Source organism: Caretta caretta, chromosome 2 (assembly GCF_965140235.1).
Source record: "Caretta caretta isolate rCarCar2 chromosome 2, rCarCar1.hap1, whole genome shotgun sequence".
NCBI classification, from domain to species: Eukaryota; Metazoa; Chordata; order Testudines; family Cheloniidae; genus Caretta; species Caretta caretta.
The window spans coordinates 126,932,769-126,949,862 of NC_134207.1; the positions used below are offsets into that span (position 1 = coordinate 126,932,769).

A 17,094-nucleotide genomic window follows, 5' to 3' on the forward strand; every position below is an offset into this window, starting at 1 on the left:
CTTAATGCCATGGCTCATGAAGCTGTACACAGGCAGCCTGGACAGTAGTCAGGAGCTGTTCAACTACAGGCTGAGCAAGTGCAGAATGGTGGTAGAATGTGCATTTGGACGTTTAAAGGTGCGCTGGTGCAGTTTACTGACTCGCTTAGACCTCAGCGAAACCAATATTCCCACTGTTATTACTGCTTGCTGTGTGCTCCACAATATCTGTGAGAGTAAGGGGGAGACATTTATGGCGGGGTGGGAGGTTGAGGCAAATCGCGTGGCTGCTGGTTACGCGCAGCCAGACACCAGGGTGGTTAGAAGAGCACAGGAGGGTGCGGTACACATCAGAGAAGCTTTGAAAACCAGTTTCATGACTGGCCAGGCTACGGTGTGAAAGTTCTGTTTGTTTCTCCTTGATGAAACCCCCCGCCCCTTGGTTCACTCTACTTCCCTGTAAGCTAACCACTCTCCTCTCCTCCCTTCAATCCCCGCTTGCAGAGGCAATAAAGTCATTGTAGCTTCACATTCATGCATTCTTTATTCATTCATCACACAAATAGGGGGATGACTACCAAGGTAGCCCAGGAGGCGTGGTGGAGGAGGGAAGGAAAATGCCACACAGCACTTTAAAAGTTTACAACTTTATAATTTATTGAATGACAGCCTTCTTTTTTTTGGGCAATCCTCCGGAGGCCCCCCCACCGTGTTCTTGGGCATCTGGGTGTGGAGGCTATGGAACTTGGGGAAGAGGGCGGTTGGTTACACAGGGGCTGTAGTGGCAGTCTGTGCTCCAGCTGCCTTTGCTGCAGCTCAACCATACACTGGAGCATACTGGTTTGGTCCTCCAGCAGCCTCAGCATTGAATCCTGCCTCCTCTCATCATGCTGCCGCCACATTTGAGCTTCAGCCCTGTCTTCAGCCCGCCACTTACTCTCTTCAGCCCGCCACCTCTCCTCCCGGTCATTTTGTGCTTTCCTGCACTCTGACATTATTTGCCTCCACACATTCGTCTGTGCTCTGTCAGTGTGGGAGGACAGTATGAGCTCGGAGAACATTTCATCGTGAGTGCATTTTTTTTTCTTTCTAAGCTTCACTAGCCTCTGGGAAGGAGAAGATCCTGTGATCATTGAAACACATGCAGCTGGTGGAGAAAAAAAAAGGGACAGCGGTATTTAAAAAGACACATTTTATAAAACAGTGGCTACACTCTTTCAGGGTAAACCTTGCTGCTAATATTACATACATAGCACATGTGCTTTCATTACAAGATCGCATTTTGCCTCCTCCCACTGCATGGCTACCCCCTCAACCTTCCCCGCTCCCTGTGGCTAACAGCGGGGAACATTTCTGTTTAGCCACAGGCAAACAGCCCAGCAGGAACGGGCTCCTCTGAGTGTCCCCGGAAGAAAAGCACTCTATTTCAACCAGGTGACCATGAATTATATCTTACTCTCCTGAGGATAACACAGAGAGATAAAGAACGGATGTTGTTTGAATGCCAGCAAACATACACTGCAATGCTTTGTTGTACAATGATTCCCGAGTATGTGTTACTGGCCTGGAGTGGTAAAGTGTCCTACCATGAAGGACGCAATAAGGCTGCCCTCCCCAGAAACCTTTTGCAAAGGCTTTGGGAGTACATCCAGGAGAACCGCGAATGCCAGGGCAAAGTAATCCTTTCACATGCTTGCTTTTAAACCATGTATAGTATTTTAAAAGGTACACTCACCGGAGGTCCCTTCTCCGCCTGCTGGGTGCAGGAGGCAGCCTTGGGTGGGCTCAGGGGTATCTGGCTCCAGGTCCAGGGTGAGAAACAGTTCCTGGCTGTCGGGAAAAGCGGTTTCTCTGCTTGCTTGCTGTGAGCTATCTACAACCTCCTCCTCATCATCATCTTCTTCATCCCCAAAACCTGCTTCTGTATTGCCTCCATCTCCATTGAAGGAGTCAAACAACACGGCTGGGGTAGTGGTGGCTGAACCCCCTAAAATGGCATGCAGCTCATCATAGAAGTGGCATGTTTGGGGCTCTGACCCGGAGCGGCCGTTCGCCTCTCTGGTTTTCTGGTAGGCTTGCCTCAGCTCCTTCAGTTTCACGCGGCACTGCTTCGGGTCCCTCTTATGGCCTCTGTCCTTCATGCCCTGGGAGATTTTGACAAAGGTTTTGGCATTTTAAAAGCTGGAACGGAGTTCTGATTGCACGGATTCCTCTCCCCAAACAGTGATCAGATCCCGTACCTCCCGTTCAGTCCATGCTGGAGCTCTTTTGCGATTCTGGGACTCCATCATGGTCACCTCTGCTGATGAGCTCTGCATGGTCACCTGCAGCTTGCCATGCTGGCCAAACAGGAAATGAGATTCAAAAGTTCGCAGTTCTTTTCCTGTCTACCTGGCCTGTGCATCTGAGTTGAGAGTGCTATCCAGAGCAGTCACAATGGAGCACTCTGGGATAGCTCCCAGAGGCCAATACCGTCGAATTGTGTCCACAGTACCCCAAATTCGAGCCGGCAAGGCTGATTTAAGCGCTAATCCACTTGTCAGGGGTGGAGTAAGGAAATTGATTTTAAGAGCCCTTTAAGTCGAAATAAAGGGCATCATCGTGTGGACGGGTGCAGGTTTACATCGATTTAATGCTGCTAAATTCGACCTAAAGTCCTAGTGTAGGCCAGGGCCTAGAGAACAAAATTCCTAAAATGAACATAAAAATGGCCCCGTAGTCTGCTGTTAAGTTTGAAGGGTGTGTGTTAAAATACAGCAGAACTCCAGATGATATTAACAGGAGTTCCATGCAGACTCAGCAGGGCCACTACTGTAGTCATTTAAATCATGTTAGATAAATTGAAACAGGAAGACTAAATATGTCTTTGGAATGAACTGATCTCATAATTTTTCATTTAATTGAACTATTTAGGAATCTTTAGCTAATTTTCTTATATACAGTATACATATATTTCAATATACGGCTGTGTTTTGCTTTTTTTTTTTTGGTTAAAAACAAGATGAAAGAAACGATGCATTTTTATTATGTAGATCATTATCTTGTGTAGCAGTGCAATTAGCTGTCTGCTGATCCAATAACATTGTTTAACCTCCAGCAATGAAGACACACACTGCATTAGAACTTTGAGATCCTGATGGAATATGTATTTTCTATCTAGAGTTATTACCTCTGAACAGCAACTGGCAAACCAATAATCTTTTTCACCAGCATTGAAAATAAATTCAGCCAAGGACGATAACTGGCCAACCATGAAATTGTGCACTTAAGCGAACTTCACACTGAAAACAGAAATGCCAGATGAAATTTATATAGGCCTGCTAGTCTTACATCTGCTGAGTCTTATTCTCCAGAATCTTCTTTACCAAAATCCATTTGTAATGAAAGCAACTGTCTATCTATTTGCTGTATCTATGTCAGTTTTCAGCTGTATATTGATCACATTTTTGTTCCCTAAAGTTTAAACAGCACAAATTATTCCCTTCATTCCAAACTTTTAAAAGAAAGTGGCAGCTTACAAACTTTATGTCTGAATGTCAGGAAAAGAACTGGTATCTTAAGGAAGCTACTGTACGTTTTTGATATTATTATAATGTGGGCTATAATGTGAAAAAGCATGATTTTAAAGGCTGGGAAATTGGAGAAGATGCATTTTATGAAAAACAACAAAAAGTATGTGAGTTAAAAGTGTGTTTTGAATTAAAGCATGTATATGACTTGTTGGGCAGGAAGACAAAGTGATCTCTGGAAAAATATGACTTTTCTGTTTGCTTTTAAAAGACAGAATTTCATAATGTTGAATTTGTTCTTGTATGTTTGTTGTGTTCATTTTGTTATTTGCTTAAAAATAGAGGGAAGTCCTTAATAAACATGTTTTCCCATTGAATATTGATTTTAAGCCTACTTAATTATTTTTAATAAGGTCAAAAAGAGTTTTTTATGACTCAATTTTTTTCTTGAGCTTTCTCTATAGTTTTGAGAATACCCATTACACTGAGACAGAATCTGGACTGCTGCAGCTCATACTACATACAAGGTTGAGAAAATATTTTTCAGTAAATATAAAATACATACAGCAGAGAAATCATGGTCTCTCAGAAGTCCTATTGCCATAGATAGTCTAGAAGTGCCCATCTGAAGTTCTAATTTTCTCCACAACCAGCATTTTCCACACAAATCAAGTAGTTGCACATATAACTACCCAAATTCCATTAATACATTTCAGAGTAGCAGCCATGTTAGGCTGTATCCGCAAAAAGAAAAGGAGTACTTGTGGCACCTTAGAGACTAACCAATTTATTTGAGCATAAGCTTTCGTGAGCTACAGATCACTTCAAATTTGAGGTTTTGGGCATGCCCAAATATGAATCCCGAATACAGTGAGTACAAATTTAGCCTCAAATTCTGTAACTGATAGCATATGGTGAAACTACTGTGACTGCATGGAGCCCTATGGAACTCAAGAGGGCTCTCTGCGGGGAAAGTAATCCACCCACACATTATCAACTTCAGGATCAGGATTATATGAGGTGGGTTAATACCATTCTGAAATTATGATCCACTGTGCCAGATCTTCGGGTGGTATGAATAGGTGTAGCTTCATTAATTTCAGTGGAGCTGCGCTGTTTTATACCACCTGAGCATCTGGCCCAATTATTATGTTTAATGTGTTTTATAAAATTAATTTTCAGTCCTGGCAAGCATGGCACAGCTTCCACTGGCTCACACAAGGGTGTCAGCTGGAATCTCAGCCCCAGCCCACATCCCCTCGCCATAAAACTGACTGTGACTCCTTCTGTGGCGGTGACGGATGTGAAGAAAAACCCCTAGCCTTACACCCACTTCCTCCCTAGAGCACCTAGTAAGGGCCTGCTATGGACCAGAGAGTCCATCCACTGGGTGAAATATAACACTGCCCTTACTCAGTGACAGAAAATCACACCCTTTGGCATGTAACAGTGCTTAGTTGCACTGAGTGCCCCAGAAGCAGATCAGGGACTGCATTGTACCTCAAGAGAGTGATCATTTGTACGCTCATTCCCCCTTGCTCCAAGCAGGAAGTAAGTTGCACCATCGTATACCTGGCATACAGTAATTATTCCCCACGCAGGCTCAGCTCTACTGGCCACTGAGTGGAGTCGGGGAAATAGAGTCCAAGTTTACCCCCTCCCTGCCCCTGCATAACTGCATGAAAGGGGGAGTAGAAGCCGATAGAGGCTATTGTACACCCTGCACTGCAATCTATAGCCTGAACAAGGGAGTAAGGAGTAGCTTAAATGCAGTTTATATCCCCGTGCTGGCAGGCAGAGTGTCATGGTGACCTCATCTCAAGTTAGTAACTACGCAACAATCTATTGTAGTCTGATCATGGTTTTCAATAAACAAATCCAGATAGTGGTTTTCGGTGACAACTTGTAACCACATTATAACCTGTGCACAATGGGGCAAAATTAAACTAGCTGAAACCATTTTTAAGTGGTATCCTAGCCTGGGCTTGTTAGCAATGTAGACAGGAGCTTGTTGGCAGATACAGAGCTAGTACATGAAGAAAGACCAAATAAAGGAGTGTTGTTCTGCTTGCATCATCCATTTCTGCAAATCATGGTGCTGAATTTTATATGGCCTCATTCAGAACATCTATAATAGAAAACCAATTTTCTATGACATCTTACACTAATCCAAGGTTGACTAGGAAAGGGATATATTAGCATCTTATCTGGACCAAGGCCATCAGTTGTTTTAAAAGGTTATTTTTAAGATCCTCCCCTCACACCCATGTAAATCAGGTATTGAAGTCAGTGAAGTGACAACAGTGTAAAACAGGCATATGTGAGAAAAGCATCCAACCCCTAAAAGCCATTAGTGCTACTATTATTACTCACCAATAACATTTTCTTTCTAAAAATGTGAATGACACTTAATTCTTAGCACATTAACAAACACTGTCACCTCCCTAGAAATATCAGCGGATAAACTGTTCATTTCCAATGCTGAGGTGCTGACAGACAGTGCAGCATAATGCTGCTCTAGTTGTGGGAGTTAGTCACCTCGTGTTTTGAAGTGATACAGAAGGAGCTGCCAAATTCCCAGGGGAATGATAATTCATAGGGCAGTTGCCTGTCACTTGGCATGTGTTTGCTTCATCAAAATGTTGCCAGTGAAATTGTTAGAGCCGGATGCAACTACAAAAAGCAAACAATTCACATTTTTGAATGAAAAAAACAATCTTTGGAGATTTAAGTAGGTTATTATGTGCATAAAGTTTTCTATGCCATACCCAGTTACATTTCTGTGACTCTGGATTTCTTTTAAATAGCTGAAATTCCCACAAAAACACAATTAAGTTCAAATAAAGATTATTAAGGTAATAAATCTAATTCTTACTCAAAATATATATCTCTAAAGCATTACCACTTAAAAAAAACCTAGCATCTGTACTAAAATACTGGAAATAACCAGGTACAGTAATTTACATGAATATTCTATTACCATTAGATTTCATACGTTTGGTTAATGGTATTACTGATCTATGAAAATACACCTTGCACATTCCAATATCAATGTTAATTCTTATCTCTAACACATACTCATACACTCTTTCAACACATACATCACTTCTTATAGGCAATGCTGGTAGCTCTGAAAACCAGTGGAATGAGGAGAAGGAGGTGGGGGCTGCTGCTGACCCATGGTATGTCTATTATTCCACACTAGGAAATTTGTTTTTTTTTAGTTTGCTTTTTTTTAAAAGGTAGTAAGTCACAGGAGTTGTGAAACAAAACAAAAACCCTATGTTAAAAGAACATTCAGATTGCAAGTCAGGCACTCAAAAGTTAGGAAGTACTGGAATTAAGGTTGACTGTCCAACTGTAATTCACCTCCCTTTTGTGCATGCATTATGATACAACAGTTAATGACACGATCACAGGCTATTTTTCTGTGGAATACCTGCCTCATATAGTGCTTGGGGATGAATCAGGGCTGAGTAATAAAGGAGACTGTTCTCTATTGGATTCCTTATTTATTTGTTGCAGAAGCTGAAAAGTGTGTAGTGAATGACGAACGGCACTGCAGGAAGAGAAAGGAAGTTCTCACCGTTAAGGCAGTTGAATGCTGCCCTGGAGAACAGGATTCTATCCCTGCCTCTGCCACAGAGTTTCTGTGTGATCTAGGCAAGTCACTTAATCCACATTTTCACAGATGGTCATCAATTCTGTGTTCCTCATTTTCTGAGTAGCTGACTTAAGATCCTGGGGTCTGACATGCAGAAGTGCTAAGCACTCACAGCTGCAGCTGAAGTCAATGTCAGCTGTGCTTTGAATATATACAGCCTGATATATTATGTTATGTACGCTGAAAAACTTGGGTCCTAGGTTTCTCAAAGTGGGCATCCAGAATTAGCGGATGTTTTGACCTTGAGCTCTTTATCCCCATTTTACAGATGGGGAACTGGGGCACAAAAATACTCCCTCATCTCACATGAGTGTTCATCAATATTTAAAATTCATTAATACTTATGAAACAATCAGATATTACAGTGATGAGCACCATTGAACTGTCCATGAGAAAATTAATAATTCTGACTTTAAAGCCGGGTTTGAATAATAGCAGTAAATAAGGCTTGAGGCCACACATTGAACAATGAAGAGAACACAAAATATTGTTTCGTTAATAAGTGCCATCCATCCTGTGCACTGAATGACACAGGGATCCAGTGGAAAAAAATAGTATGTGAGCATGAAATTAAATACTATCATAATTCAAATTTACAAAAGGGGTGAATTAAGGTTTGACAGGTTTAAGTTTGTTTCACCTTAACTTTTTATTTTCTTGGTGTTCAAGGTTTCAATATAGTTGCACTCCACATTCTGGCAGAGTACAAGGCGCTGCTGGTTAACCTTAACTCTGCATTAATGAAGGCAGTGAATTTCCCTTTTCTTTTGAGGAAGTGGTAGTAGTGGGGGTGGGAGCATGACAGCATGGTGGTTGCCAGGGGGCACAAAGGACACAGGTGCCAGCTTTGCTCTTCTCTTGGGCCTGCCATGACCCCAGTAGGATTGCAAGGACCACAGGGAGAAAGGAAGGTGGTAACCAACAGGATGGGGGACAGTGGCTGACAAGGGGAGTGGAATGGATTCCCACGCTATGTACTCCTCTTTCAGGGCTAGTATAGGGGGAAGGAGCACTGCACAAAACTTCTGTATTATAAGAGAACTGCAGTGATGGGAAGTGGCCTATTCCTTCCTCTCTGTGATATTCTCAGTAGAGCCAGTCAGAACATTTGTCAAAATAAAACTCTGAAACTGTGTCAGGACTTGGGAACAGAAACAAACTTAGAAGCCTCAAAAGTTGTTTCAACATGGGACTGTCACCCTCCAGTTAGATCTAGCTCTCAGATGAATCAGAACTAGGGTTGCCAGGTGTCTGTTTTTTGAGTGGAATGCCCAGTTGAAAAGGGACACTGGAGGCTCTGATCAGCATAGCTGACCGAGATGTTTAAAGTCTGGTTATCAGTGCAGTGGGGCTAAGACAGGCTCCCTACCTGCTATGGCTCTGTGTGGCTTCCAGAAGCAGCGGCATGTCCCCCATCTGGCTCCTACATGTAGGGGCAGCCAGGTCCTCTGGACACTGCCCCTGCCCCAAACTGTGGAGGCAGCAGCTGTGGACGGGGCACAGGGCAGAGCCACCTGGCTGCGCCTCCATGTAGGAGCTGGAGTGGGGTCATGCCGCTGCTTCCAGGAGCTGCTTGAGGTAAGCACCAGCTGGAGCCTGCACCCCAACCCTCTCCCGCACCTCAACCCCCTGCCGCTGCCCTGATCCCCCTCCCACCATCCAAACCTCTTGGTCCCAGCCTCGAGCACCCTACTGCACTCCAAATCCCCCAGCCCCATCCCAAAGTCTGCACCCCCAGCCAGATCCCTCACCCCACCCCGCTGCACCCCAACCCCCTGCCACAGCCCATAGCCCCCTCCCACACCCTGAACCCCTCCTTTCTGGCTACATCCTGGAATCTGCATCCCCAGCCCAGAGCCTGTACCCCCTCTCAGACCCCAATCCCCTGCCTCAGCTCAGAGCATGCTCCCATAATCTGAACCCCTCAGCTCCATCCCCCCGGTGGAGCACCCCAAACCCCTCATCTCTGACCCCACCCCAGATCCTGCCCCCCGCCCCCAGCTGGACCTCTCATCCCCTCCTGCATCCCAACCTGCTGCCTCAGCCTCCTGAACCCTGAACCCCTCATTTCTGACCCCACCCTGTAACCTGCACCCCCAGACAGAGTTCTCACCCCCTCCTGTGTCCCAAACCCCTGAGCTAGCCTGGTGAAAATGAACAAGTGAGTGAGGGTGGGGAGAGCAAGTGACAGAGGAAGGGATGATGGAATGAGCAGGGGTGGGGCTTTGGAGGAGGGTGGGGCAAGGGCAGGGCTTTAGAGGAGGGGCAAAGCATGGGTGTTTGGTTTTATGTGAGTAGAAAAAGCTGCCAAGGAAAGGACTCAAAAATCACAGTGCAGGGATGCTGCTCAGGTACAATGACCATACCATTCCACCTTGAGCCAACCACTTACCCTAGTGTCAGGCTGCTTGCAAACATGCTTGCTCCCAAAACTCTTGCTGCACATGCACAAATGACTCAACAGCTTTGCTCGAGCTACACTGGAGATCTAACTTTTACCCTGAACAACATTTGAAATGCCACTTCATCAAAGAGGCAGGGGGTGCCAGACACGAACAGAGATCAAGCAATGAACCTGATCTATCCTGATCCTGCAGAGCTGAATGGGAGGAGAGACTGAAATTAAGATGCCATTATTCTCATTGGCCATCCGTACTGGTGCAATCAGAAATGGGTGTCACAATGCTGATGGCCTTGCCTTTCCAGTAGGTCTTCAGGACCAATATCAGCAGCAAGTGTCATACTGAAGCAGAAGTGGAAGAGCAAATAGCGTGCTTCCCCAGTTTTGCCCAGGATTCACTAGAGATAGGTCTGGTCCAAAGAATTTAGATCCAAACCTAGATTTTGACGCACTTCTTGCAAAGATGGGGATGTTGGTATCCAAACTTTGTTTGTGCCCATCATGTTATACCTCTAATATAGTGATATGATGCAGCAAGGAAGTTGGAACCCTCCACAAGGTGCACAATCTCCCCTTTAGGGAGAGTAAGTCCAATGGTAAATAATGGGTTACTGATTATGTCTGTCCATTCTCTGGCTTGCCCATGGTCACTGCTTCTCTGTGTGTCTCTAAAAGAAGAAGGGGAGCCTGAAAAGTTTCCCTGTGTTTATACTGAGAGTCGTGTCATTATTACCAGTAATTGGTTCCAAGTTGTGAAATTCAGATGCAGATTCCAATCCCCACAAAGTCTGAGTGGGTTTGGTACCAGGATTTTGATTTGATCCATTATATAGTGTGACAAAGCTCTGTCCTTGCCTCCGTGGGTCCCGCATTTCCTGGCAGATTTCACTAGCCTCAGAGGCTCACTGTGACCCTTCATGTAACCCTTCTCTCTCTAGAGACAAGGGTCACAGTCTACTGAGCCATTTTCATCATAAGCCAGTGAGGGAGGTGAGAAGAAGTTATCCTTCCTTGCACAGTCTCTCTTGTCTCCCAGTCTCAGTGATTAATCAGGGGGGAAAGGGGAGGGAGCCCAGGCCCACCCTCTACTCCAGGCTCCAGCCCAGTGACCCTAATAGTATCAGCTATGGTAGCTGACCTTTTAGAAACATGACATGTACAATTCCCTGGGCTACTTCCCCCACAGCAGCCCTCAATTCCTCAAGCTCCACTTCACCCTTACCTCAGGGCCTCCTTCCTTGTGCCTGATATGGTGTGTACTACTCAGTCTCTCCAACAGCACAACTTCCTCCCACAGCTCCTGACATGCACACCCACCTGACTAACTTGGAGGCTTTTAACTAGTTTCAGCCAGCCCCTGATTGACTTCAGGTGTCCTAATCAACCTTGCTTTCTCCCTGCCTTCTGGAAAGTTCTTAATTGGCCCCAGGTGTCTTAATTGACCTGGAGCAACTGCCATTTCACTTATCCTGGTACCAGGGATTTGTTTAGCCTGGAGCTAATATATCTATCTCCCACTACTTTTCTATAGCCATCTGGCCTTGCCCCGTCACAATAGATAGTAGAGACCTCTGAAGTTCAAAGCAAATTCCCAGTTCAGATTCCAAATCTCCCCAAGGTTGGGGGTCTGTAGATTTGGAACCTGGTTTCAGACTACATTTAGCCAATATGGATCTAAAGAGGCTGAAATGAGGTAGCCAGAGAGAAAATAAGAGACCAGGTTGCTATATGTATGAAATGTAGCAAAGACAAGACCGAGGATTTGAACAGCTATGATTAATATTGATAACTACCTAACAGGAAGAAAGAAGGGGAATTATTCACAGCCTTGAAGGGTGATAGAACAGGCAGCACAAGCGTGCATGAAGAGGGAAACATTTAGCTGAGAAATAAGGCAAAATTTATGCACAGTAAGAACAATTGTTTAGTAACAGACTAGCAAGGAGGGTACCATTATTGTAGAGATTGAAAATCAATGACCACAAAAGTTCCTTTCCCATTTGTCTGTCTGTACATCTTCATTCTGCCAAGCCATTTTGCTTCATTGATATTCTCTTCACGATCCATTGGTGCCCTCTTAACACTTGATTTGGAAAAAAAAATTCTATGAAATTAATTCAATATAATGAGACCAGAGCATCTAGATTCAAAAGGGAAGACATGGAAGCTGGATGGGTGAATAGATCCAAAGAGAGTACAGGGGAAAGAGATTAGTTAAGATGTAGAATCTTCATTGCTCAGCTATAATTCCAGGCAGTTGTCACAGCAGGGGTGGCATCACAGGAGATGGCCCCAGCTTTCTGTTACTATCTTCCATGCCTCTGTCACCGAGAGTCAGGTTGGAGGAGGGTGATGCTCATACATAGCCAACACTATGGCCATGTCTAAAATACAGACTTATAAGGGTATAAATATGTTGCTCAGGTGTGTGAAAAATCCACACCTTGGGCAACCTAATCCCCATGTAGACTGCACTATGGCAATGGGATAGCTTCTCCCACCGACATAGGTATTCCGCCTCTCAGCAAGATGGATTAACTATGCTGAGGAGAAGCTCTTCCATCAGTGTAGTAGCATCTTCACTAAAGCGCCACAGCTGGGCAGCTGCACTGGTGCACCTGCACCGCTGCAGCACCGTATGTGAAGACAAGCTCTAGGACAAGAAGAGGTGCATCCGAGAGGAGCAAGGGGATGAGCAGGGGCAGGGCGTAAGTGAAATCATGATTCCACCCTGTTCCTCACTTGTTGCCAAGCGAAGCTGACTGGACATGGGTCACAGAGTATGTTACAGTTTAGGTGACCATAATTTACACAGACCCCCAAGGTTACCGAAATGGCACTGGTATAGCTGCGCTGTACATGAAGGCAATCCCTTAGACTCAGTTCAATACAGTGGCAGTAAGTTGGATTCTCTTTCCTCTCACCTAGACACCAGTTCATCATGGTGAGACATTCTCCCTCCTCCTCTTCCAAGAAAACTCCATTTGTGGCATGTTATGACCTATCACTGCTTAAATTAACTTCTGAAACACCATTCAAAAACTTATGAAATGAAATGGTATGAGTGAAAGTGCCACTAGTAAGCTAACGATCCCGAACTATAGGCTTTATTAAAACCAAGTACAAGTGATAACCATGTTGGAAAGACTTTGCTTCTTGATATAGAATCATAGAAGATTAGGGTTGGAAGAGACCTCAAGAGGTCATCTAGTCCAACCTGATGCTGAAAGCAGGACCCATCCCCAACTAAATCATCCCAGCCAGGGCTTTGTCAAGCTGGGCCTTAGAAACGTCTAAGGAAGGATATTCCACCACCTTCCTAGGTAACCCATGCCAGTGCTTCACCACCCTCATAGTGAAATAGTGTTTCCTAATATCCAACCTAGACCTCCCCCACTGCAACTTGAGACCATTGCTCCTTGTTCTGTCATCTGCCACCTCTGAGAACAGCCAAGCTCCATCCTCTTTGGAGCCCCCCTTCAGGTAGTTGAAGGCTGCTATCAAATCCCCCCTCGCTCTTGTCTTCTGCAGATTAAACAAGCCCAGTTTCCTCAGCCTCTCCTCGTAAGTCATGTGCTCCAGCCCCCTGATCATTTTTGTTGCCCTCTGCTAGACTCTCTCCAATTTGTCCACATCCTTTCTGTAGTGGGAGGCCCAAAAATGGACACAATACTCCAGATGTGGCCTCACCAGGGCCGAATAGAGGGGAATAATCACTTCCCTTGATCTGCTGACAATGCTCCTACTAAAGCATCCCAATATGCTGTTAGCCTTCTTGGCAACAAGGGCACACTGCTGACTCATATCCAGCTTCTCATCCACTGTAATCCCCAGAACTTTTCTGCAGAGCTGCTACTTAGCCAGTATATACAAAGATTATTGTCAGACAACAGAATATATACATGTGTGATCCACTGGTTCCACTTTGGGGAGCAGAGGGGCAAAGAGATCTGAGTGGCTGGCAGTCTGTAACTCAGTCTATGGATAAGCAAGTCTTTTATTCTTGGAGGTCATAAATTCACCTCAAAATGCAACAAACTGTAAATACCCCACACAAAGATTTTATATTTTAGCTGACCCTCACGGGGACACGCAGAGGAAGGATTATCGAGCCTCTCTTTCCTAACTTCCCCAGTAAAGCCTGCATAAGAACTTGCCATAATTGCAGCCCAGGGGGAGCAGTCCAGAGGGAGCATTGGAGGCATTCTGTCTCAGAGGTAGATGCACCTCAGAGCTCACTAGATATGCTAGGGGTGGGAGGTGAAATCTGCAATATTCCTTTAAATTTTGATTAAAATTTAAATTTTCTGTTTCAAATGGATATAGTAGGAACAGAAAGAATCCTAATTATAGTATTCATCCATTACTAGATGGAAATGGTAGAATTATCAATGGTAATGCAGAAAAGGAAGAAGAGTACAATACTTTTTTTCTCTATTTTGGAAAAATAAATGATGTATTCATATCATATGTTAACATTCTTTCTATGGCAAAATTGTGTCAGGCGGATATGAAAGAGCAGCTATTACAGTTAGACATTTTAAGTTAGCAATTCCAGTTAACTTGCATCCCAGAGCATTAAAGGAGCTGGCTGAGGAGCTCACTGAATAGTTAATGTTGATTTTCAGTGTTTCATGGAACACTGAGGATGTTCCAGAAGACTGGAAGAAAGCTAATGCTGTGCCATCAGGATGACTCAGGTAATTAGAGGCTTGTTTGACATAAAGCACTGGTAAGATAATGGTGGGCTGGTATGGGACTTCACTAATAAAACATTAAAGGATGGTAATATAATTAATGCCAATCAACATGGTTTTATGGAAAATAGATCCTGCCAAACTAATTTGGCATTCTTTTTTTTATGAGCTTACATGTTTGTTAAATAAAGGTAATAGTGTTTATGTGATATACTTAGACTTCTGTAAGCATTTGACTTAGTACCACAGGGAACTTTGATTAAAAAACTAGAAAGATTAAAAAAAAACAATCACATGGCCCACATTAAATGGATTGAAAGCTGGCTAGCTTACACGTCTCAAAAATGTAATTATAAATGGAGCGTCATCATCATTAAATGGGTGTGTTTCTGTTGAGGTCCCTCTGGGATCAGCTATTTGTCTTATGCTATTTAATATTTTTATCAATGACTTGGAAGAAAAAAAATCATCACTGATAATATTTGCAAATGATACAAAAATTAGGGAGTGGTAAATAATAAAGAGGACAGGTCACTGTTACAAAGTGCTCTGGATATCTTGGTAAACTGAGCATAATTAAACTATATGTTTTAATACAACTAAACATGAATGTGTACACATAGGGGAAAAAATACATGCCATTCTTAGATGATGAGAGACTCTATCCTGGGAAGGAGAGACTCTGGAAAAGATTTCGGATCCATGGTGGATAGTCAGCTGAACATGAGCTCCCAGTGCAACTCTGTGACCAAAAGGGCTGCTGTCATCACTGGATGCATAAACAGGGAAACAGGCTATTTTACCTCTGTATTTGGCACCGGTGTGGCTGCTTCTGGAATAGTATGTCGAGTTCTGGTGTCTACAGTTCAAGAAGGATATTGATAAATTGTAGAGGGTCCAGAGAAGAGCCAAAAAGCCACAAGAATGATTAAAGGATTAGACACATACCGTATAGAGTCCAGGAGCTCAATCTATTTAGCTAAACAAAGGGAAGGTTGGGATTGAATTGATTACAGTCTATAAGTACTTACACGTGGAACAAATATTTAACAATGAGCTCTTCAATCTAACAGAGAAAGCTAGACCAATAGCGAGAAGCTGAAGCTAGACAAATTCAGACTGGAAATAAAGTGTAAATGTTTAACAGTGAATAATTAACCATTATAACAATTTCTCCATCACTAGCAATGTTTAAATCAAGATTGGATGTTTTTTTCTAAAATATATACTATAGGAATTATTTGGGGAACGTTCTATGGCCTGTGTAATATAGGAGGGGAGACTACATGATGACAATGGTCCTTTGGTACTTAGAATCTATGGATTCTGAAATTATTGTTTTTAAATTTCGAATCAAATGTATCTTTAGCTTTGCTGCAACAGAAAATTGAAAACAAATTGGAAAATATAAACATCTTCAGAGAAAACTTCCATATTATTCAAAAACTATTTTTGGTCAACTCCCAGAAAAAAACCTAAGATGAAAAAAAAGACCAATTCTTCTACCACTATGTTTTTGCATTTGAATGTAGGAGGAAAATAAGCACCCATATTATTCAAGCCAGATGCTGCTCATTTGTATTTTGCCTAGGTTTGATAACTTTATTGTAAGATAGTTGACTTTTAGAGCCACAGTTGATTTTTCTTATCAATGAGATTGTGACACAATGAATAGAACAGATCTTCCCATTGTTTGACATACATGATACTGAAACTATTGGTTCACTAGAGGTCTGATCCAGAGTTCATTTAAATCAAGAGAGAAAGTCCTATTAACTTCAATATTCTTTGGATCAGGTCCTAAAAATAGGGACTTTTCTATGTTTCCTTTGGGACTTATGGCATGATGATATGAATAGTCCTCAAACTGAGCAGCATGGAGGATTTCAAGCTTTTCCATTGTAAAGACTGTACTCCCTATGTATTTTTGCCAGTGGCTTACTTTTATGCAAGACTTTCTCTTCGCTTTTATAAATAGTACCCTCATTGCCTGAATAGTTGTGTAACAAGCATGTGCTTTCTTCACTGTTGTGAATAAATAGAGCATACCAATCCTATGTAACTTTCATGAGGCACCCTATTTCCTCTGGAAAAACTAACTGAAATAACTCTGAAAATTGTATTCAAAAACAAAGATTTAAGCAATTCATTTCAGTTGATTGGGCTGAGCTGCTTGTAACCCCACTGAGGTATTTTACTATTTTGGCATTATTAGAGATTGGCAGAATCTCCAAAAATTGGAAAGAAACACATTGTGTGATATCTAGGAGGGGATACTTTTTAATTCTATAATTGGGTAAGCATTTCTGAGAAAAGACAATAGTCATCATTGTCTTGGATACCCTTCTGGAACGATCAAACTTTTTGACTAAGGGAAGTTAAAGCAGAGAGAGGCTGGCTGGTGTGATTCAAGGGCGGGAAGAACAGTGATATAACACATTGGAGTTCTCCAAAGTGAAGTGTCTGAAAAGGTTGGGAAGCCAGAAGTTGCATAAGCTGAGCTTTCTAGGTCAAAATTAAGTCAGATAAAGTACAGTTGGATTTGGTACAATTGAAAAATAGATACTTATGTAAGTATTCTTATTGCTTCTTAATATAAATTAAACTGGCACCTAATAAGAACATGGCATTCAGATCCTGGGTGTTATTACATGTGATAGAGGAGACTCATATTCAGTTAATATAGTCCTACATATATTGCCTGGTATGTGATAATGAAATAAGATCTTCTTTGATGAGTAGTTTAGTTTTGATTTATTGTTTCTTTTTCTCCATGAAAATAGGACATTAATTTTAATTCAGTTCTGGTGCATGAAGGGTGGATTTTTAATTCTGTACAGAACC

The 17,094-nt window shown here is 42.9% G+C and overlaps 1 protein-coding gene across 2 annotated transcripts in view; it reads right to left on the bottom strand.

Annotated features, from left to right (window-relative positions):
• Window positions 1–610: 610 nt before the first annotated feature.
• LOC125630954 (uncharacterized) overlaps window positions 611–17,094 on the bottom strand; it is a 79,295-nt gene continuing 62,811 nt past the window's right edge. For both annotated transcript variants that reach the window (XM_048837163.2, XM_048837162.2), the window contains 2 exons: window positions 1,715–2,123; window positions 611–1,126 (listed from right to left, as the gene is read on the bottom strand). In XM_048837163.2, the coding sequence (XP_048693120.2) occupies window positions 612–1,126; window positions 1,715–2,120 (921 nt within the window). In that variant the 5' untranslated portion in view covers window positions 2,121–2,123 and the 3' untranslated portion in view covers window position 611. The remainder of the gene's footprint in view (window positions 1,127–1,714; window positions 2,124–17,094) is intronic.